This window comes from Chelonoidis abingdonii, chromosome 2, assembly GCF_003597395.2.
Source record: "Chelonoidis abingdonii isolate Lonesome George chromosome 2, CheloAbing_2.0, whole genome shotgun sequence".
NCBI classification, from domain to species: domain Eukaryota; kingdom Metazoa; phylum Chordata; order Testudines; family Testudinidae; genus Chelonoidis; species Chelonoidis abingdonii.
This window is the reverse complement of record NC_133770.1, coordinates 6,121,023-6,143,468: the sequence shown is the minus strand read 5'-3', so window position 1 is coordinate 6,143,468 and position 22,446 is coordinate 6,121,023. Positions and strand designations below refer to the sequence as shown.

The 22,446-nt window shown below is 56.1% G+C and overlaps 1 protein-coding gene across 1 annotated transcript in view; it reads left to right on the top strand.

The window, feature by feature from the left end:
- LOC116819136 (tumor necrosis factor receptor superfamily member 16-like) overlaps nt 1-21,714 on the top strand; it is a 56,143-nt gene extending 34,429 nt beyond the window's left edge. The window contains exons 2-7 of the mRNA XM_032770616.2: nt 782-914; nt 2,997-3,362; nt 14,709-14,925; nt 18,486-18,631; nt 19,179-19,222; nt 21,415-21,714. Of these exons, the coding sequence (XP_032626507.1) occupies nt 782-914; nt 2,997-3,362; nt 14,709-14,925; nt 18,486-18,631; nt 19,179-19,222; nt 21,415-21,714 (1,206 nt within the window). The remainder of the gene's footprint in view (nt 1-781; nt 915-2,996; nt 3,363-14,708; nt 14,926-18,485; nt 18,632-19,178; nt 19,223-21,414) is intronic.
- The last annotated feature ends 732 nt before the right edge of the window (nt 21,715-22,446 follow it).

Sequence of the window (22,446 nt, the reverse complement as noted above, 5' to 3'; positions counted from 1 at the left end):
CCCCGCCATAGATTCAATGGCAAGGAGGGAAGCCTGATATTTAGCTGGACCCCCCATAAAGCATGGGCCTAAGCTGTGCACCCATATGGCGGCATAGCACTTTGGGGTCTGTGGCTGCAGTCTCATTATTATTATTTCTATTCCACCAGTGCCTAGAGATCCCAGCCCAGATCAGGGCCTCATTACGTTAGGGACTGTACGAACACATGCTGCCCCAAAGGCCTTAGAGTTTAAAGAGGCAGGACGGGCAAAGTCCCCATTTTACAGCTGGGCAAACTGAGGCCCAGAACGATGAAAGGACTTGCCCAAGGTCACCCAGGGAAAACCGGTGACTGGACCTGGTCTTGTGACCACAATGCCACTTTGTGTCTTTGAAGTACTGCATGTATGGCTTGAGCACTTGCTGATAAATCCTTCAGTTTCCTTGAACCTCTAGTGACCCTGGTGGGCTGTTTGGGCTATCCTAGGCTGGATGGCTCTGTGATCAACCCAGATTGGTAGTCAGCGAAAGGTGTCGCCATGCAATGGTGCTTAGAGACCCCCGGGAAACACGTAGGGGGATATCCATCTGACACGCCTATGCCAAAGAACAAGGCGGGCAGTCTGGGCTGCAGCAGCTGATGGGAAATATCATTTCTCCCCTTCTGGTTCCCTGCAGGCCGGGCGGATCTCAGCCCCATGCTCACAGAGGATCTCTGTCTGCAACCCCACCCCCACAGCTGTGCTCCAGCCAGCTCGGGCCCTGCTCATTCATCCTCTTTTTCACCCTTCACCCCTGCAGGTTTCAGCCCGCCAAGGCTGCAAGAGCGGACGCTTCACCTCCCTTGGCGACTGCTGTGCCCTCTGCCCCCAGGGCTACGGGGTGGCTGTCCCGTGCGGCAGCTCCAACACGGAGTGCGAGCCCTGCAGAGAGAGTAAGTAGAGGGGACCCTGGGGAGGGGAACGCAGGCTAACGGCTGGGCCTGGGAATCCCTTTTGCCAGTATCTCGCCTCCAGCAGTGCCCAGGGCCACCAGTGACAGGGAGGTGCAGAAACCCACCCCAGCGGTCGCCTGGTTGCCATGGAGATTCTCTCTTCTCCCATCTGAGACCCATCTCACTCTGCTCACGGCAGCCTACCCGGTGCACCCCACATCGTGGGGCATGGGCCGAACCCCTCGACGGGCACCCACCTCATCCCATTGCATCCCACTGGCCCCACAGGTGCTGCCGTGTGTGGGTGGCTTGGCCTGAACGGCAGGCCCAGGGTCACTGGAGGACCTAACGCGTGTGAGAGAGAAGGGCAGGATGTGGGGGGAGTGTGGGGAGGGGTCCTGGGATGGGGAGGGCAAGGGGATGTTGGGGGAGCTCTGGAATGATTTGGGGGGGGCTGGGGAGGAAAGCGATAGGGAGAGATGGGGGGAGGGATGGGCCCATGTAGAGATGGAGAGGGTATAAGGAGGGGGGCTTATAGGGTGAGCAGAGTGCAGCACCGGAAGGGACGTCTAGTGCCCTCCTGCTCCAGGCTATGTCCTCTCCCTCCTGGCCTGGTAAGGAACGAGGACTCGACGCACGAGCGCTGTAAGCTGGCCCTGCGGAGATCTCATTGCTCCGCAGATCTGGCCCACCTTCTTTTGCCTTTTCTAAATGGGGCCTTTTGTTCTGTTAGCGCTCGTTAGAGCAGAGGTAGCCGGGCCAGGGGTCTGCGTGATTCCCCAGCCACCCCTCGGCCCGCACCCCTCAGTTCCCACCTGCTGTTCTGGCCAGGGCCCACACCCCGCCCCACCCAAACCCGGCACTTCTGCCCTGCGGCTGCTCTGAGCCAGAGCCACCCACCCACCCTCAAGCACAGCTTGTCAGCCATCCTGCGGCTGCGTGATGTGGACCTGGCGGCTGAGAACCGGCCCAGCTCAATCCCCACATGACCTGAGTCAGGCTAGGGAGTCCAGGTTAGCGTTATTCCCCCTGGAGAGGACGTTCACCCAGCGAGAGGCATTTTGAAGCTGATTGGATGCCGTGCTGATCTAAATGAAGCCACCTTCCAGCATCAACTGGCCTGTCCGTCCAGACGCACTGCTTGGGTCAGTCGCTAAACAGACAAGCCATGTCTGGGACTGGCTCAGCTGAGCGAACTGCACCCCCTCCCACAAACCCAACTGGGACAGCTGGGGCTAGTGCCTGGACGGAGCCTCTGCAGTCAGTAGGAGAGGTGGTGTGGACGGCACTCTGCCCTTCGAGTCAGTTACTAGCACTATGCTGCCTTTTGAGTGAGACGTGAAACCAAGATCCTGACCACCCGTGGTCATTGAAGGTCCCAACTCAGATAATCACATCCTGTCTCTTTAAATCCCCCTGCAGCTTTTTGCTTCCTATTCTAAACAATCCAGGGGGGTGGAGGGCTGTTGCTGTGAGCTGTTAAACAGCTGCTATGTTCCAACTCAGAAGTGGCTGCATTTCATGAGCTGATAACGACACCCCAGCGTATAGTTCATCAGTCCGTTTGTAAAATGCTTTGGGCTGTATCAGTGCAAGCTGGTTAACATTGACGCACCCTACTAGAGCAGGGGTTCTCAAACTGGGGGTCAGGACCACTCAGGGGGTTGTGAGGTTATTACATGGGGGGGTGAGCTGTCAGTCTCCACGCTGAACCCCGCTTTGCATCCAGCATTTATAATGGTGTTAAATATTTTAAAACTTGTTTTTAATTCATAAGGGGGGGGTCACACTCAGAGGCTTGCAGTGTGAAAGGGGTCACCAATACAAAAATTTGAGAACCCCTGTACTAGAGGGTTTGGCCACTTTTACCCATAATGCTTTATGCAGTAGTAATTCGGTGGCTGAGTTCAGACATGAGCCTGTCTCCCCTCGGTGGCTGGAGCCTGTAACTATAATAGCCTGCTACCCACAGCGGATGGAGTTACTCCTCTGACTCAAGTGGCGGATGCTTGTGGTTAGGTTGCTAGCAAGTAAGTGCTCAGTTGCTAGTGGTTCTGAGCTCAATGTCTTTTTCCATGGCAGATGGGACGTTCTCCTCCACCAGCAGTGCCACGGAGCCGTGCCAGCCATGCTCACGGTGCCCGGTGGCAGAGGCGTGCACCCCCACCCACGACACTGTGTGCGCCCCCCAGTGTGCCCCCAGCCACTACCTGCACGTGGAGAATGGGAGCAGCAGCCAATGCCTGCCTTGCCAGGTGTGTGGGCAAGGCTACGGGGCAGCGATGCCGTGTGGGCCTATGGACAACACCGTCTGCCAAAGGTGCCCGGAGGGCTTTTACTCGGAGGAGAAGAGCGACTCGGCGCCGTGCCTGCCCTGCCGGCTGGAGTGCCACGAGGATGAGGTGATGATCCGAGCTTGCAGCCCCGTGTCGGACACGCTGTGCATGGGTACGTACTGCGCTGGCCGCTCTGGCAGGCGTGGCTGGCTGTATTGGAGAAGGCGGGCAAGCACGGGGTGGGGGGATCCGTGCAGGTGGCTAGTGAGGGGTGTGTGCTGACGTTTTTGAGTGTGTGAGTTGCAGTGGGGGCGTTGTGTGTTGAGTGGTACAAGGGCGACTCGGCCCAGCAGGGCCCCTCTCCTGCCTGTCCCTGACTCGTGACAACCCTGACAGCCGGGGTGTGCAAAGCAGCTGAGAAGTAAGCTCTGTGACTGGTACCATCGCGACTCGGATCCACAGCCATAGGCCAGGACGCCTTTGGGCCAAGCGCTGTCCAGATACAGAGAGTCCCTGCCCCAAAGACCTGACAGACTAAGCTGTGTGTGTCCCCCCGCAGCCACAGGGGAACAGTGTGGTGTTATGACAGCTGTGTAAGCTGGCTCAACAGCCCAGGAAGGACGGATGTCAGGCCAGAGTCGGTTTCAGGGCACAGTTTATTGGGTGAACAGAAAACTTAACTAAATACCAAATGAAGGAATTTTCTCTGCCCAACCCAGACTGCAGATCCCAGCTGTTCATCCCTCCCCTCTCTCGGCCCCTCTGCGTCCAGGCACTCCTGCAGCAAACTTCCTGCCGTTCTCCAGCTCAGAGCTCTGGCTGGCCTCTATAGGGACCAACTATCACCTGACCCACCCCAGCTGACCAGCTGGCTGACACCTTATGAACGAATTTGAGCCTTGTTGTTGTTGAAAAATCGCATTAAAAATTAGAAATTTTGGTTGGGATTTAAAAAGAAAATGTCGTGGGGGTGGGGATGGGATCGGATGAAATTGGAAGATTTAAAATGTATATTTTTTTGTTTGTTTCAGTGGGTTGGTTTTTGGACTTTGGTGGTTTATCATTTTCCCTTTCCCTCCCACCTTTTAAAGATAACTGAAAGAAAGAAAGAAAGAAAGAAAGAAAGAAAGAAAGGAAAGAGAAAAATTTCATTATGAGTTTCAAATGAAGCAAAAAAACCCTGTCCCATTGCCTGGTTTGGGATCTGTAGAAGGAAAATCACCTTGATGATTTTAGCACTTTTCTCCCTATCCCCACCCCCCCGCTGCCTTTTGTGATCCGCTCTGGTTAGGATGAGACCTGTCCTTTGCACATTGCTGGGGGCAGAATCTAGCTGTCTTGTCTTTAGCTTGAGACTGGCTTGGTGTGTTGCATTGGGATAGCCCAGCTTGCAGGGATAACAGGGAGACAATGTCCCATCAGGGATTCATTCCCCCTACCCCTCCCAGAAGGTCTTGGAACTGGAACAAAGCCATGTGTGCAGATCGGACCGGGCCCTGGCCTAGTTTAGATCGACGGGAGCTTGGCAAGGGGCCCAGGTAGGATTTGACCCAGATTGTCCTAGGTGTCCTCTTGAGACCTGTTTTCCTTTTTCATTCCCTTCTGTCTTGTTCTGAGTTTTCCTTGTGCATTTCCCGCTAGAGAAAAGTACCGGGTTGGTAGCTCTGGAGACTGGAGTCCTCTCCCCAGAGAACAGAAAGCAGCAGGGCTGGCCCCCATCACACCAACCCTGGCCTGAGCAAACCACGGATAGGGTTGAAAAGGGGCTTTCTGCCTCTGTAGCTCATTTGGTCCTTGTCAAAGGGTGCGATTAGCACTGGTGTCATTAGCTTTGCTACGCTGGTGTCTGCTTGAGACCTGACAAATTCGTGTCGGTGCCCACCACCAGATAGGTCAGTACCAAGCTGGGCTGGATTTGAACCGGCGACAGAGAGCCCCAGGCGGGCAATTGGAGAGCACCGAGCTGAGCGAGCCTGGGATGAAACTCATTTCCCACATCATCATTCCCTGGAGCTGCCCCGTCCCACCTCTTCCGCCATTCCCTAGAGCTATACTGTCAATGGGGAGAATACTCCTTGGGCAAGGAACATATCTGGGGCCTCTGTTTGTGGATGGCCAACTCGAGTCCCCTAAAAAGACCCCGATTCTCAGCCAGTGGGTGCTCGGCACTCTCTGAAAATCAGGATTCTCTAAGGGGTCTCAGACTGAGCACCCAAATCACTAGTCACTTCTGAAAATCTTTGCCTGTCTGTCTGTCTATCTAGCCCCACACACACTGTCTGTCTAACCCCAGACACACTGGCTGGCTGGCTGGCTAGCCTCATATAGACACTGGCTGGCTGTCTATCCAGCCCCATACACACTGTCTGTCTGTCTATCTATCTATCTAGCCCCCCCACACACACGCGTGTTCATCTGTCTGAAGAAAGAAAGGCATGTTCCGGGGAAGAGGATCAGGGCCAGAATCGGAATGGGAGGCCAGAGCGGATTGAATCCAGCGAAACACTCCCACTCTCTCTTTTTCCATCGTCCTCCCCCTCGGGTTTTGTTGTAGAGACACAGTTGCTTTTTTGTCTGTGAGGACAGAGTCTCCTTAGGTTGCCCTTAATCTCCCCTTTGTCCCGGTCGCTGCGTCTTTAATCCTGCTTGGCTGTTGCGGGGTGAGTATGTGGGCCTGTTAATGAAACTCTCTGAAGCAGAGTGTATTAAAGGGCTGGGTGGCAGCGCCGTGCCGAGGGGGCAGCGCCAATCCCTTAAGACTTCATTGTCTCCCCGGTCTTTGCCTCCAGCCTCCGTGTGATCTCGTCCTCGCCGCTTTTGAAAGGATCCGGCAAAGGGGCATTGTCATTCCAATCGCGGGAGGGGGCAGCTCTGCTGGAAGGAAGCAGCATCCTTGGACCCTGTTCACTTCTTAAGGGGCAGGGCAGGCATTCGTGGGGAGAGGCTTGTCCCATAATAGAACAGTGGGGGAGCCATCTCCAGTCAATGATATTATGGGAGCAGGATTGAAATCGACGCTGGTCCAAGGTTCAGGGCTTGCTATATCTTGAGAACCGGCAGGGCAACAAGCCAGCACGTTCTGCTGCTTTGGATTTCGAATGGTATACGGCACTGATCTCTGTACCCCGGGCCTTGCATGGGACACTGGATAGGAGAGGGAGCATAGGGTAGTGGTTCAAGCAGACCTGGACTGGATCCTTACACTGTCTTGGGGCCTGAGCCAAAGATTTTTGGATGAGGCCCTTGGTGCATGACCTCCGAGATGTCACCTACCCACTCTGTGCCTCAGTTTTCCTATCTAGGAAATGGGGATGAAAGAAAAGTGCTTTGAGCTCTTTGGATCACAGGGGCTATGTACCTGCAAAGTATTGTGGGCCGCCGGCTGCTAAAATTGTGTAGGGTGAAAGGCCAGCTGGGAATCAGCATGGCATGGCTTTTCACGTCCCATAATCCTCCAGGGCTAGCAGTGCATTGGCGGCATCCGGACGCATGTTTCCAGGTATAGGCTAGTGATCGGGAAGAAGAAACTTCTGTCAGAGCAGCAGGGACTCAGGGGAGAGGTGGCTGGCTGCTTTGCACACTGCTTGAAATGACCAAGGTCCTTTGTGATAGAGTGACCAGATGTCCTGTTTTTAAAGGGACAGTCCCATTTTTGGGGACTTTTCCTTATATAGGCAACTGTTACCTCCGACCCCCTGTCCCATTTTTTCACAGTTGCTATCTGATCACCCTACGTTATGCGAGTGAACCCCAGTCCCTGTGCATTGCAGGATTGGGGTCCAAGAGGAGGGGGCTGGTTGGGGTCTGGCTCTCCTCCTCCAGCACCACTCTGGGAGCTGGTGTTACCGCCTGCTGATCCCTGAGTGACCCACCAGGGAGCAACGTAGAAACAGCCTTTCCAACTCACCAAACATCCACAGCAGTTGGATGGCAAGCGACTGCATGCGAAGGCAGCAGAATCTCGTTGTGCTGGGCCTGAGGAGGCGTCGGTTCAAATCCTGCCTTTGTTGTTTACCTGCTGGGTGACCTTCAGCAAGGCTCTGTGCTCATACTCCCACCTTCTTTGTGTATTTGGACCACAGGGCCTGGATCCTCCAGTGCACATAGGCACCTCGCTTTCATTGATTGCAATGGCGCTTAGCGACCTTTGTGGGGCTGGGCCTGTGGAGGAGGGGCTGTCCCTTTGGCACAGCAGCAAGGTGCCCCAATCCCAGAGGCAGCCTTTAGGCCCTGCTGCAAGATAAATCATCCGCATTCTGCTGACGTTCCCTGAGCTGCTGTGTTATTGGGATGGGGACGGCGCCGGCGCTGGCGCTATCTGCCATTGCTAGGCACTAGGGTGACCAGATGTCCTGATTTTATAGGGACAGTCCCAATTTTTGGGTCTTTTTCTTATATAGGCTCCTATTACCCCCCATCCCCGTCCCAATTTTTCACATTTGCTGTCTGGTCACCCTACTAGGTACCGAGGGCCAGGATCCCATGGCTGACAGGTTCTTCGCAAAGGGTTAACCTGCCAGATTTCTTCCATCTCCTCCTTCGCCAAGGCCATAGGCGCCCGAGCCCGCCTCCCCGCCCCTTTCCCCTCCCCTGGCCCTGCCCCGACTCCACCCCATCCCTGCCTCCATTCCAACCCCATTCCCAAAGTCCCTGCCCTAACTCCGCCCCCTCACTGCCCCTATTGGATCCCTTCCCCAAATCTCCACCCTGGCTCCACCTCTTCCCCCAGCCTACCTTGTTCCCCCTCTCAGCTGTTTCACCACAAGGGCTGGGAGGGAAGGGGGAGAAGCAGGAGGTGGCGGCGCGCTCGCGCAGGAGGCAGAGGCGGAGGTGAGCTGGAGCAGGGGGGCAGGGCCACAGGGAGCTCCTGGTGGGTGCTGAGCACCCAGCAATTTTTTTCCATGGGTGCTCCAGCCCTGGAGCATGCACAGAGTCAACGCCTGTGCCCCAGGGCTCTTCAAGAGTCATAGGGAGTCTCTGCTGCAGTGATATCTGCAGCCACATATTCAGTCGTTGGCAGAGAGCGACTGACATGCCGGAGATGTGCAGAGCTGGAGGGGGACTGAGGCCCAGGGCTCAGCACTAAATGCCTGATCCATTGCAATACTCCTTTCTCCCTTCCCCCCAGAGCTGGGTCCAGGAGTAGGGCCGTGTCTCCAGGATGGGAGGGGACATAGACAGGGGTAAGAGGGCTGACAGCTGGGACCCCAGAGGGCGGGGGTAGCAACAGAGCCCCGGGCACAGGTAGCGGAGCTCTGTGTAAAACCTGGGAGTGCTGCACCCCTAGTTCCCTCACCTGTGATCAGAGGGCATCTCCCCACTGACTTCAGTGGCTCAGGCCTTGGGGAGGATGTCAGATGTCTCAGAAGGGGCGGAGGAGGGGTGTTTCAGGGAGGGACGAGTGGGTTGAATTACAAGCGATGGGATGAAATCAAGGTGAGAAGGAAACGTCCCAGCGGAGAGAACTGCACCATGTCATTTTCAGCTTGAGGAGAAATACTCGGGCTAGCTCCGATCGAGCTAGTGCTCTGAAAAGTGCTGATCACCCCAAGCCCATCCCCGGCTGAGAGCCTCGCACATCCTCAGGGCAGCTCACGCTGCTGCGGCTAGCTGGCTAGTTTTAACGTGCTCACTTGACATCTAGTGGAGTGGGAAATTGCGCCTTCCAGGTCTAGGGTAGACGTACTCTGAGCCTATGGAGAAGTTCCCGTCCTTTACACTAGCCTGGATTAAACACCTGGAAAATGGACTGGACTGACTCTTGGGCTCAGATATTGTTAGTGGCTTAAGAAAGCTTTTTCATCTCCGGTTTCTCTTGAATTCTGGAACACAGTTAACCTGGGAGGAGCCGAGCCCTGGGAGGGGAAGGGTCACAACCTCTGACCTCTGAAATGACAATGCTTGTCCTTTTCTAGTTAGTAGATAATTAAAGTTCTCCCCCTCCCCCCAAACACCACACCGCACAGGGGGAGAAAAGACCAAACTCAGACGCACCTGTCGGTTTGAATGAGAGGGGCTGGGGGAGGGAGGGGAAGGCGAGGCAGGTTTGCAGGACGATGAGCAGGCTTGCAGAAGCATAGCTGGAATGAACGCCGCTTGGAGAAATAGGAGCTGTCCAGGGCGTGGCAGGGTGAAAGGTGACCTGCAAAGGAGACTGAAAACATCAGGCTTGGGCCTTTTTTCACTCGTACGAAGGAAGAAGACAGTCTGAAAGGTTATTCTGGGGGGAGGGGGGTTGTTTTGTGTTCTGCCATTGTTTTATCCTGAGAAATATCTGAAACATCAATTCTTCTTTTCCTTGGTTTTGCCAGAGATCTGGGAGGTCTCGAAGATGTTTATTGTGAGCTCTTTGCCTTAATTGATAGGGCCAGATGGTTTACTCTTTAACAGACATGCCCTTTCTCCCAAGTGTTCATTAGCATTAGAGTGAAATATGTGGTCACGAAAACCAGACTTTTGAACATACCAATGAAAAATCCCTTCCCTCTCCCAGTGGCTCGGATTGCAGTGCTGTGTGATGTCTTGACTTCACTCACTAGCTTGCCTGACGTCTGCCAGGGCAGAGCAGTCCCCAGACCCAAACAATCCAGGGGAAAAACCCTCCTGTTCTGATACAAACAGCTAAAGACGCCCAGCAGGGCACCTGGCTTCTGGGCAGTATTTGGCCACACAGAGTGGACTCTGGCAATTTCCCCTGTACAATAAAGACCCCTACAGGCAAGAGTCTGACATGTTACAAAGGGTCTTTGCTGGGAGATGAGAGAGCTGTGGAGTGCAAATGGGCTGGAGTTCTGCTTCAAATCCAGCCAAGGTCAGTGAAGACTGGAAGATAGTCATTGCTCCAGGTGTAATAAATTGGGTGGTGCCCAGGTCTGGATCATCACAAAACGTACCTGCCCTGTCATCAGTCTCAGCACAGGGGCCTAGGAGTGGCAAGCAGCAGGCCAGGAAACCTGTTCTCTCTCCTAGGCTGGCTGGGCAGTGGGATGCTTGGCTCTGTGAGTAAGCAGGTGATCTATGTCAGCCAGGCGCCATGCGCCCCTGCTACGTTAACATGGAAACCAGCCCCTTATGTCAGTTCAGCTCTCAGCCCAACGCAGCAAATTCAGGGTGCACTGAAGTCAAGCGGGTGCACTGAATTCAGATGGGGCATAAGTGGGTACACTGAGGCAGTGGAGACAAGCAAAGGAGGAACTGTCTCCCCTTGTTGTGGGAGGTGAATGCGTTGTGACTAGGTTGGGTGGAAGTTATATTTGACTCACATAGATCTACTGACCAGCCTCTGTAAGCCTAGAAACACCGTTTTGTGGCCCAGCCATAACGGGGCTCGATAGGGGCAGATCCTTACTGCCCTTCTGGTTAGTAAGCCACCCCCAGGAAAGCTTTGGGAATTCAAGGGTGGGTGGAGGGAGGAATGGCCTGTGGAACTCATGGCCACAGGAGGTCCCTAAGGGCAAGAGCTTAGTAGGATTCCGGAAGGGACTGAAGACATTTTTATGGAGGAGAGGAACCTCCAGAGTTCTAGTAGTAGGGATTTAAAACACCCAAGGGCTTTGGAAGGGATAAACCCTAATACTTCAGGGCTTAAGCCCACTGCAGTCTAACAGAAGCTAAGACGCACCTTTCCGCTGGGGTAGGTCATCCCAGAACTGCCCCCTGCAGAGATTCATGCACCTGCCTCCTAAGCAGCTGTCAGTGAGTGGATCCTGCTCTGATCCTGTATGCGTGGATTCCCCCAATACCACAGGGACTAGCAGGAGTCGTTAGCCCCTTCCTAGCAGGGGGGTTGCCCATGGCGTTCAGAGATGGGCGTTAGTGATACAATCGTACAAATGAGTTTTTCTTAGCAGCCAGGCCCAGCGAGCGAGGCCATACGTGTCTCACTGCTAGCCACTTGCACCCTAACCACTTAACTTTCCCATTGGTCCTCCCGGCTCCTTAAACAGGAAACGCCTCCTCTGATTCACAGAGGGAATCCGTGCACTGCCAGCGCTTCCCACCTGCTCAAATTCATCCGCCCATCTCACAAGGACTGCCCACTCAGGGAAATGAATCCCCAGCCGCAGCCCCCTTAGGCTGGGCCCACTGGGTCTGAGAGTCCGCTAGGACGGGTAGGCCAGTGGAGAGCACAGCTGCATAAAGGAGAGAGAGAGAGAGTGTGTGTGTGTGTGTGTGTGTGGTTGGGGAGGGTTATACTGCACAGTGGGTGAGTGTTAGCTAGACAGCCCTCATCTGCCTGGGCTTGTGGGGGTTTCAGATAGAACCATGCGGCTTCCCCCTTCTCTGCTCATACCATATTCCTAGTGTTACTGTTAAGGGAATGTAGCAGCTGCCTCTGGTCTTTGCATGGAACATGAGCCCAGCCCTTCTGTTGGTTTACACATGACTGGGCGAGTTCTGGCTGCCTGATACACACTCCAGGTGCGTTCACACCAACACACTGAACACACGCACTGACTCCTCCGCACACTCAACTGCCATAGGAGAGCGTGAGGCTGTGTAGCATGGGCGTCACACACTGCCAGGTCAGCTTAGCCTTAGAACTGGTCAGAAAATGGCTTTTCTGTCTTGCAAAAAAAATGTGAGCTTTGACATTGGAATGAAAAGCCTCCACTTTAAACACTTCTGTGAAACGAAATTCTGCGGAAAAAGTCAGCCTGGCTGCAATCGAAACATTTTGTTTTGACGAGTTCGAAAGATTTCATTTGGATCTTGACCTTTTTAACGTTTAAAAAATTGTCAATCATCAGAGTAAATTTTGAAATGAAAATTCAAAACTTTGTCTTCCAAAAATGTCATCTTGATATTTTCTCAGAACAGCTTTTTTCCATTTTTAAATGAAATTGTATAAAAAGTGATAGTTTTGCACCCAAAAAAAATCAGTTTAATTGAAATGGCATCTTCCAATGAAAATTTTTCAAAGAAAATGTCCAGCCAGTTGTTCTTAGCATCCACTTCTTACTCTGCACCGATGACACAAGCAGTGGAAAATGAGGCACTTCCTCTTATGATCTCATTAACCCACGCAGGCCCTGATCAGGGCTCTACTGTGCCAGGTGCTGTAAATACATAACCAGAAATGTCCCTGCCACCCAGAGCTTTCACACACCAACACGCCATTCTCACGTATCCCCCATACACACGCATACACGCTCACACTTACATGCCACTTTCACCTCTGCTTTAGCTATTGCAGCTGGAGGCTGTTGAGGTTAGAGAAGGACCCAAGCTCCCTGCTTTATAGACGCATAGACTTTAAGGTCAGAAGGGACCATCTAGTCTGACCTCCTGCACGTCGCAGGCCACAGAACCTCACCCACCCACTCCTGTTTGGAGGAGAGCTTCCTCCAAGCAGCGAGGGGTCCAGGCCCAAGGTACCAAGAAAAACTGGTGTCTTCACATCCTCCATTGGAGCTTAAACTTCCCTAGAGTTCCAGGGGACCTGCAAGGATTAGACGGCTCTGTGGAGGGCTCCCCTGAATCTCCCACGAAACCGGACGCAGAGAGAATCTGATTGAAATTCTCTGGAGCCTGCCTTGCACCAGCTGAGCTCAGACCCTGCAGCCGGGAAAGGGGCCTGGTGGAAAAGGCTAGCTCCCTGCCAGCTCGCGAGTTCAGCCAGCCTCCCGCTGGCCCCACTCCCTGCACATCAGGGGCAGCCAGCTCCATTCGGGGGTAAGCAGAATGAGTTCACGCACCCCGCTTTGCAGCTTCAAAGGCAAGAGGGACCCTGCAAACCGTTCCCTCTCCAGCTGTTCCTCCATAGACAAGGCCTCTCCCCCGCATCCCTCCCCCGCCCGTAACTTGTCATCACTTTCCAGCAGACAGACCAGATGCTCCTCGCAGGCACTGGAGCAATCCCCAGCCGCAGTCTATTTTGGAGACTTTGATGTAGCCATGCAAGGGGGTGGGAGGCCGGGGGAGGGAGCGTGGGTCTAGCTGGGCCAGACGGGGAGGATAGAGAAGGGGAGCTGCAGGGTAGTTTTCAAGCCCGGGAGCTGAGGGCCTCGCTGGGAGAACGCAGCCCCTCTCTGGTCTCTTTCATTATCGGCTGCCTGGGCCTTCAGCTCCTGCTGTGTCCGGAGAATGAGATCAGGGCACCGGCTGCAGCTGTCACACGCTCAGCAGGGGGCAGATGGATGGCTGCCCCTCTGACAAGGATCAGACCTTAGGGCTGCTCTAGAGGAGGGGTAGCCCCATCCCCGACGCTGTGCAGGGCCAGCTACCTGGGTTATTTCTGCCTCCTATGGTAGCGGGTGAGGGGAACTTTTAGCAAGAAGGAGGCAGGTCTTGTGGCTCAGGCACTAGACAAGGGACACAGGAGAGCTGTGTTCATTTGCCAGTGCTGCCCATCACTCCCTGTATGGCCTTGGGCAAATCACTTAATCGCTCCCTGCCTCGGTTTCCCATCCGCAAAATGGGGAGGATGACTCTGCCTTGTCTGTTTCGATTGCCCCCCATCCTCACGTTGGCGGTGTTGGGGTAGCCGTGTGGGCCCCAGGACATTAGCGTGACGAGGTGGGAGAGGTAATCTCTTTTATTGACCCAACACCCTGGAAGCGGCCAGCAGCAAGTCCAGGTCCTAGGTGGAGGCGCGCAAGCAGCTCTGCACAGCTCTCACCTGCCGGCACTGCTCTCGCCCCCAATGCAGAGCCGGTGCTCAGGGCAGGGACAGCGCACAGAGCCCCATGACCCCCGCCTAGGAGCCAGACCTGCTGCAGGCCGCTTCCGGGTCAGAACAGGTAGGGACTAGCCTGCCTTATCCAGGCAGCACCGCCAACGGGTCTTTTAACGGCCCAGTCGGCGGTGCTGCCCAGAGCCGCCACGACCCAGTGCTGGCACCACAGTACTGGGTCGCGATCCGAAGTGTGAAAAACACTGCTCTGGACAAGTCACTTTTCTTCCTCGTAGTAATCCACTGCTTCCGTACAGCTCACCACAAGACTGATCTTTAGCTCTCCGCTTTGCATACAATTATTAACCCACAAAACCCGCTTGGGAGGCAGCTATTCTCTCAGCGCTCCTTTAGTCGCCTCCCGCCTCTCCCCTCCCAGCAAAAACATTTTTGTCAAAAATGTCTGTTGAACGTTTTTGTCAAAATCCCTCCCCTCCCTTATGTATTGGTTTCTGACAGCCCCAGAATTAAACGGTGTTCAGTTTAAACCCCTCAGAAGTCGGCTTTTGGTTGCTGCAAACTGAAAAAAAAAAACCAACGCTAAGGCGGTTTTAAGGCAAACTCGAAGATCTTTAATGAAAACAGAACTTTTCCCTGAAAAAAAATGTATTGCTGTTGTGCTAAAAAAAAAGCCTTTTTCTGCTGAAAAAAAGTTACGATGAAAAACTTTCCACCAGAGGGGAGAAAATTGAGTCACTGGGGGAACAGCCCCGCCTGCTGATTTGGGAAAGGGCCCAGTGTCTCACACGAGGCCCCCAAAATGGAGGTGCCTGGGGAGCGAGGGGTAAGCACGGGTCTCACTCTCTTCTAAGCGTCTCATGTTGTTGGTGTGTTTGCTTGCAGACAGAGAGCTGCAGATCCTGAAGCGCACGGAGGGGGACCCCCGCAAGGAGCACCCCAAGAAGCCCCCACTGTCTGAGTCAGAGGGCAGCGCATCCCCCAGCAACTCCTCTGAGTTCCTCCCCCCGCTGCCAGACAACAGCAAGAACATCATCCCCGTCTACTGCTCTATCCTGGCTGCGGTGGTGGTGGGGCTCCTGGCCTATGTGGCTTTCAAATGGTACGTGTGGCCTTGCTCACGGGGCTGCTCCAGCTCAGGGGAGGGGGTGTCGGGAGAATCCCCACAGTGGGGTCACCAGGAATGGTGCCATTCATCAGAGGCTGGCTCCCATGTGGGGCACCAGCCAGCAAACCAGGTGCTCTCCACAGCCACGCTGACTGGGCTGCCCTCCTGGGCTAGCTGACCCCGCTCCTGGCCTGTCTGTTCCCCCTCCCAGGGGGACCTGTCGCCTGTCGTACCCCGTTGGTGCCTGGCAAAGCCCTTTGGGTCCTACCGGACCTGGACCCAGACCAGGACGCCAGCTCCAAACCCTGAGCTCTGGGGACATTCCCATCTGACCCTAGCACTATAACGGGCCGGAACCAGAACAGTGAACCCCCTGAAACTCTGGGAAAGTTCAGTTTTGGATCCAAAGTCCACGGCTTAGGCCCGTTTCTGTGAGCACTGGGATCTGTCCCACTTTGCCCATCCCTCGTGGTGTGGACATTCATCTCCTCCTGCGCTTTGCATGTGAGTGCTCCTCTCACCAGTGCACGAGGGCTCCCACTCACTCCCAAGAAGCAGAGAAATATCATTATCCCCATGTCACAGATGGGAAACCGAGGCACAGAGAGGTGACGTGACTAGTCCCAGGTCATGCAGCAAGTCAGTGGCACAGCCAGGAGGAGAACTCAGGAGTCCTGACTCTCAGACCTGTGAGCTAAGCGCTTGACCATGCTTCCCCTTCACAAGTGAGCTCCCTGGGCTTTGAAAAAACACACTGTATGAAAGCAATAGGTGCATCCCACGAAGTGGGTATTCACCCACAAACGCTCATGCTCCAAAACGTCTGTTAGTCTATAAAGTGCCACAGGACTCTTTGCTGCTTTTACAGATCCAGACTAACACAGCTACCCCTCTGATACTTTACAGCAATAGGAGGGACATCCAGCCAAGGTCAGGGCTTGTCCTACAGCAGGAAGGAGGAGAAAGATTAATGTCTAGGGGCTCAGCACAGGACTGGGAGCTGGAAACTCCTGGCTTTCTAATCCAGCTCTGACACTGACTGCCTCTGTGACCTTGGGCGTGTCCCTTAGCCCTTCTCTGCCTTGCTTTCCCTGGCTGGGATCTGGAGGGACCTCCTACTGTGCAGGGGGCAGGCGGAGCGCAGTGATGAACAAGGGGGTGTTTGTAAGGCATTTGGAAGGCACAAAGTATTAGGATGGTTTGGCTGGACTCAGTGTGCCAAGTGGATCCTGGGTGCAGCTGCATTGAGGCCAGTGGGCCAAGTCCATTTGGGGTGCAGCAGAGCCAGGGATGACTCAGTTGCAGCCCATTCTGGAGGGAGAGATTTGCCCTCCGGCCCCCGTGTCCCGCCTGCTGGGCGCACAGGTGTTCAGCTGGGGCACAGGACAGGCGGAGCGTCGTTATTCCCTTCGGGGCAGGGCCGGCCCACAGAAGGGACAGTGTCCCCCACTGCATCAGGCGCGCTGCAGGGGCCCAGTGGCTGAATAGGATTAAACTTTGTTTGGGGGGCCAGATTAGATTCTTCTCTCCCTCTGTACCCAGGCTCTGCTGGGGAGACCGGAGGAGCGGGCGGTAGATTAATGGGAACCCTGCTGAAAGGATTTCAAACTGCTGGCTGCTCTATTGGGAAGTGCAAAGCCAACCCTCCCCCCTTGCCCCCCCCCCCCGCTCTTTCTGCCTGTGTTTGGGGATTTATTTCCCTCCCTGGTGTTCGAGCCGCCCTGCTCCTCTTCCCGCTTGTTTACATTCTTTATATTCCACTCACATTGAGAGACTCCAGAGCTGAGCGGGTCCCTCCTCCTCCCATATAGATCGTAGACCCCCCGTCCCTCCTTCTGCCATATAGATCGTAGACCCTGTCCCTCCTCCTGCCATATAGATCATAGACCCCCCGTCCCTCCTCTTGCCATATAGATCATAGACCCCCCGTCCCTCCTCTTGCCATATAGATCGTAGACCCCGTCCCTCCTCCTCCCATATAGATCATAGACCCCGTCCCTCCTCCTCCCATATAGATCATAGAGCACAGACCTGCAGATCCTGCTGTGAGTGCTGGGGCCGGTGGCTATTTGCACTGATTATATTTGCTGGGCAGCCCACAGAGGACTGTGGCTCTGCCGGCATTCGGCAGCTAAAGCACTGGGCTGGGACACAGCAGCTCCGAGTCCGATTCCCGGCTCTGCTCCAGTCTCTGGGTGACCTTGGGCAAGTCACTTGAGCACCGAGGGCCACGTCCCGATGCTGCACTCAGCCGGAGCAGTGTATATGTAAGGCCCCATGCCTGGGCCGGGACCGCATAGTGCCAGGTGCTGTACAAACACAGACCCAACACACGGTCCCTGCCTCAAACAGCGTCAGGCTAAGGGCATGTACAGATCAGGCCTGTACACTTCTCACAGTCACCTCTCCACCTCTTGCGAGGCCTCTTCTGCCTAGATATATTCCCCCCCTTGCTGCCCGCTGCCTTGCACCCCCTGTTCTCCTCTATGTGGTCACTTGCTGGGGGCCAGTCCTGGGAGCTGCTGAATGTCTGACCTCCTGCTAATGCCAACCGGGAGGGCAGGGGTCGGGCAGCACCTCCCAGGATCAGGCCCTGGCTGCCTACGGTGTCTGTAGCATAGCAGTATCTGGTTCCAGCCGAGTGTGGGGCCCTGGTTCGATTCTGAGCCCTATGGGGCAGGGGGGCGTCTTTTTGTCCTGCGTGTACAGCACCTGGCACAGTGGGGCCCAGATCCCGGCCATCAGCCCTAGGCGCTACTGGGAGGGCCATACACACATCGTCAGAGACAGCCCTGCCCGCGAGAGAGTAGGGCTTAAACACACACAAGATGGAGGCAGGGATAGAACCCAGATGTCCCGAGTCCCAGGACCGGACCCTGTGCGGCCTCTTCGTGCCCTATGAGACCTTTCACCAGTGCTTTCCCTGTTGCACTAGACACATGCTCCCGTGCACAGACCGGCGCTACAGGACTAGCACTAGCCATAGGCATTTGCCCCAGCTCTCTGGCTGGGGACGGGAGCAAAGGGTGCAAGGTGCATGAAGCTGTTTGCAAACTGGGCTCCTCCATGCATAGGCAGGGAGGATGGGGGCGGCACTGGAGAAAGGGATGGAGTGAGGGAGGAGGAGGGAAGCCAGAGGCTGGCTAGGGGCAGAGAGACAGAGATGGCAGGAGGACCCCCATCTCTGCCCCAGTCAGCTTGACGTTTCTCCAGCAGCCAGCCCCAGCTGAGCCATTTGTGCCAGGGGTTTGCAGGGGACCGGGCGGGGGGATTATCCTGGTATTTGGGAGCCCGCAGAGAAAGCGCGGCTGAGCCCAAAAGCCCTTCCCTGCCGAGGCACCGTGTGCGGGGCTGGGCCAGCTCAAACCCTGCAGTCGGCGGGGTCGGTGGGGAGGAGCCAGGTGTTTCAACGGGGTCCTTCAAGTGCAGGCGCTCAAGCTGAGATGCTGCTAAACTCTGGAGGTGTGAAGGGGGCATGTGTACGTACAAGGATCCCCCCTCCCACTGCTAGCACGTTACTGAGCCCAGCCGCTCTCCCCCTTCCCCCACTGCAGCTGGAACACCTGCAAGCAGAAGAAGCAGCTGGCCAAAGCCAGGGCTGGGGAGCTGGGGGCCTCCCCCGAGGGCGAGAAGCTGCACAGTGACAGCGGTGTCTTCCTCGACACGCACAGCCTGCAGGAGCACCACCCGCTCAACAAGGGTAAGGGTGTCTCAACCGCTGCCTCAGCTGGGCCTCACATCCCACCCCACCCCAGGGAGGGTGCCTCTTCCCCGCACAGGAGTTCTTGGTAGCTTCCAGTCCCATGAGGCTAGGGGCCTTGTCGGTTTCTGGGGTCCCCCAAGGAGTGTTGGCTGTTTCTGTGTTTCCCCAGGGATATGGGTATTCGTGGTTTCTATGTCCCCCCAGGGATGTGGTCATTGGTGGTTTCTGTGTCCCCCAGGGATATGGGTATTGGTGGTTTCTATGTTCCCCAAGGGATATGGGTATTGGTGGTTTCTATGTCCCCCAGGGAGTATGATGGACCCGTTTCCAGGTCCCCCCAGGAAGTCTGGGCTGTAGCAATTTCTGGGTCCCCCACAGCTGAAAATATCCCCTGGGGAGCAAAGAACAGAGGCAGCATTTGATCTACAGTCCGCCCATGAGGGAGGCTGGGACCATGCCATTGCAGGTGGGGTGGCTGCTGTGGCAAAGTGGGCTGCCTGATAGATGCCCTTATGGGTCCCCTGGGGGTCCCCTCCCACTGTAGATCCTGAGTCTGGGGCCACCATCTCTCCAGGTGAGGATGACAAAGTAGGCACTGGCTGGCGCTGCTGCATAAGTCAGCCAGAGGGGGCACTGTGGGATGAATACAGGGACCCGGACCAGGAATGGACCCAGGCCTGGTGCTTGTCTGGGTGGATAATGGGTTCGAGTGGTTCTTTTCGGACCGCCCTCCCGCCCCCCAGCAGCTAAAGATTGCAGCCTCTCTGGCTTTCTCACCCTAGGGACCTGTTCCAGCCAGCCTGCCGCAGCAGGAGATGCTCAGTGCTCTGACATCTGACATGTGGCAGGAGCGGGTCCTAGTTCCTTAAAGGGAAACCACACCTATTATGGTTAGTTAAATTAAGCACCAGTGCGGGCACAAGAACAAATAGTTATAAATTGGCCACCAGCAGTAAGCAGCTCACCTGCGAAATGTTTCCTGCTTTCTCCCAGACTGTGGGGTCCTTCCCCATCCCGAACGATGTCTGCAGGAGGCCTTGGCTGGCCGATATCAAGCCTGGACCAATGACAGGTGTAAGGGCTGGTATCTTGCACTTCTAGGAGGCTAGAAATGGCAGCTTTCCTCCACTGGAAAGGGTCAGTGTCCAGCTTCCCATTAGAATGCCCCACGCTTGCTGCTAGCCCCGGAAGCCTCTGTGCAGTTAAACCTTAAATGCCTGCCCATGTGTGTGGGGTCATTTTAATGCATGTTTCCCGCTGCCCTGCACACAGTTGGACCCAGTGGCCTACGGTTGCCAACCTTCCTGGATTGGCCAGGAGTCTACCGGGATCGGTCTTGATCTCCCGGTGGTTATTGAAAGCAATCTGGGAGATTTCAATAGGCCGTTAATAGTCCAGTCAGTGGTGCTGCAGGGCTAAGGCAGGCTCCTTGCCTGCCCTGGTTCCGCGTGGCTCCCAGAAGCGGACGGCATGACCAGCTCCTAGGGGCAGGGGCAGTCAGGGGGTATCTGCGCGCTGCCCCCACCGCAAGCCTCATCTTCACAGCTCCCATTGGCAGGGATGCTGACCAATGGGAGTTGCGGGGGCAGTGCCTGCAGGCAGGGGCAGCGCGCAGAGCTGCCTGGCTGCTCCTGAGCCTAGCAGCTGGACATGCTAGTCGCTAGGAGCCACCCGAGGTAAGTGCCACCTGGCCAGAGCCCACACCCCTCACCCCCTCCTGCACCTCAACCCCCTGCCCCAGCCCTGAGCCCCATCCCACACCCAAACTCCCTCCTAGAGTCCACACCCCGAACCCCCTCCTGCACCCCAACTCCCTGCCCCAGCCTGGAGCCCCCTCTTGCACCCCAAACCCCTCATCCCCACCCCAGAGCCTGCACCCTCAGCTGTAGCCCTCATCCTGTCCCACACTCCATCCTCCTGCCCCAGCCCGGTGAAAGTGAATGAGGGTGTGAGAGAGTGAGCGACGAGGGAGAGGGAGAGGGGGAATGGGGTGGGTTGGGAGGAGTCTCGGGGAAGGGGCGGGACAGGGGGCGGGGCAAGGATATTCGGGTTTGTGGCCATGTGTGCTTTTGAAAACCCAGCCACTCATTTTGGTGCCTAAATGGAACCCGAGCCCATCGGAGCAAAGACACCTGAGCTCACAGGCAAAGGGATACAAAAAAACCCTCTAAAACAGTCCAGCTCGAAACATTGAGCACGTTCTATTCGGTACCACGTTTATTACAAAGCTGGGGGGGATCCGTTAAACAGCCCCCGGAAATGCTGCCCAGCAGCTTAGGCCAGGGAGTGGAGAACACCATGTACCCCCTCCCTCCCGAAACTACAGGGCGAATGTTTGCGATGCACACTTAAACTATGCCACCAACACACTGAGAACGGCCATTTTGTGACCAGCCCCGGCCCAGCACCAGAGCAGCAGGGCGCGTGTCCCTGTTGTGTCCTAAAGCACTCCGGGAGAGGCGCCTTTAATGCCGACTGGGGGACAGGCTCTGTTTTGTGATTCAGCTAAGAGACGTGGCCCCCTTTGGCATGCAGGGTGACTCAAGAGGCGGCGTACACACTGAATCACCAGGACCGCTGCCTCTAGCACCGGGGGGGCGGGGGGGGGGGTCTCGTAGCCAAGTATGCTCAGCTTAGCCCATCAGCCCCAGCCCCAGGGCATGTTGTGCTGTGACCTGCCGGGCGGTGACTGACAGGAGAGCGTGGCTTCTCTTTCAGCGCGCTTGTGTAGGGATGAGGGTAACACGCTCTGACTCTTTCTTTCTGCTGTCTCTTCACAGCAATCACACTTGGCAGCGGCGGCTGTACGAGCTCCTGCCACCCCACAAGCAGGAGGAGGTGAGCAGCTGCTGGGATCTCCAGCCACGGCAAGGACTGCGCTGCCATGCCAGCAGCTGGGCTATGAGAGAGAAGCCATCAAACCTTCGGCCGGGGCGAAGCCCCCGCCCACACTCTCCTTCTCCGACTGGCTTGCAAATGAGGGGCCACGCTGGAGGCCCTGTGCGCAGCCCTGGCTGGATCGAGCGGGCAGCGTGGCTGGCAGAACTTCAACTGGCCACGAGGCCAGCTCGGTGGTGTAATGGCAGGGGCAAGCCAGCGGGGCACGTGACCCCGCGAGACAGGACTCGCTACGGAGTTTTAAATGCAACAAAAAAAGAAACGGGGAGGGGAACAAATTTTGTTAATTATAAGCGGGAACTTAAAAAAAAAAAAAAAAAAAAAAAAAGCAACGAAACAAACAAAAAAGCCACAGAGCAGCGGCCTTTGGCAGGACAAGGTGCAGCACCATGGTGTGACTGGCGCGTGAGCCCACCGTCTCCTACTGGCGGCGACCGGGCCTGTGGGCGCCACGTGCCGTCCCTACCGGCGGCAACCAGGCCTGTGGGCACGACGTGCCGTCCCTACCGGCGGCGACCAGGCCACGGGTGCCACGCGACATCCCTACCGGCGGCGACTGGGCCTGCAGGCGCCAAACGCCCTCCCTACCGGCGGCGACTGGGCCATGGGTGCTACGCGCCGTCCCTACTGGCGGCGACTGGGCCTGCAGGCGCCACGTGCCGTCCCTACCGGCAGCGACCAGGCCACGGGTGCCACGCGACGTCCCTACCAGTGGTGACTGGGCCTGCGGGCACCACGCACTGTTCCTACTGGCGGCTACCAGGCCTGTGGGTGCCACACGCTGTCCCCAATTGACGGCGATCAGGCCTGTGGGTGCAATGCGCCGTCCCTAGTGGCGGCACCAGGCCTGCGGGCGCAACGTGCCATCCCTACCGGCGGCGACCGGGCCTGTGGGCGCCACGTGCCGTCCCTAC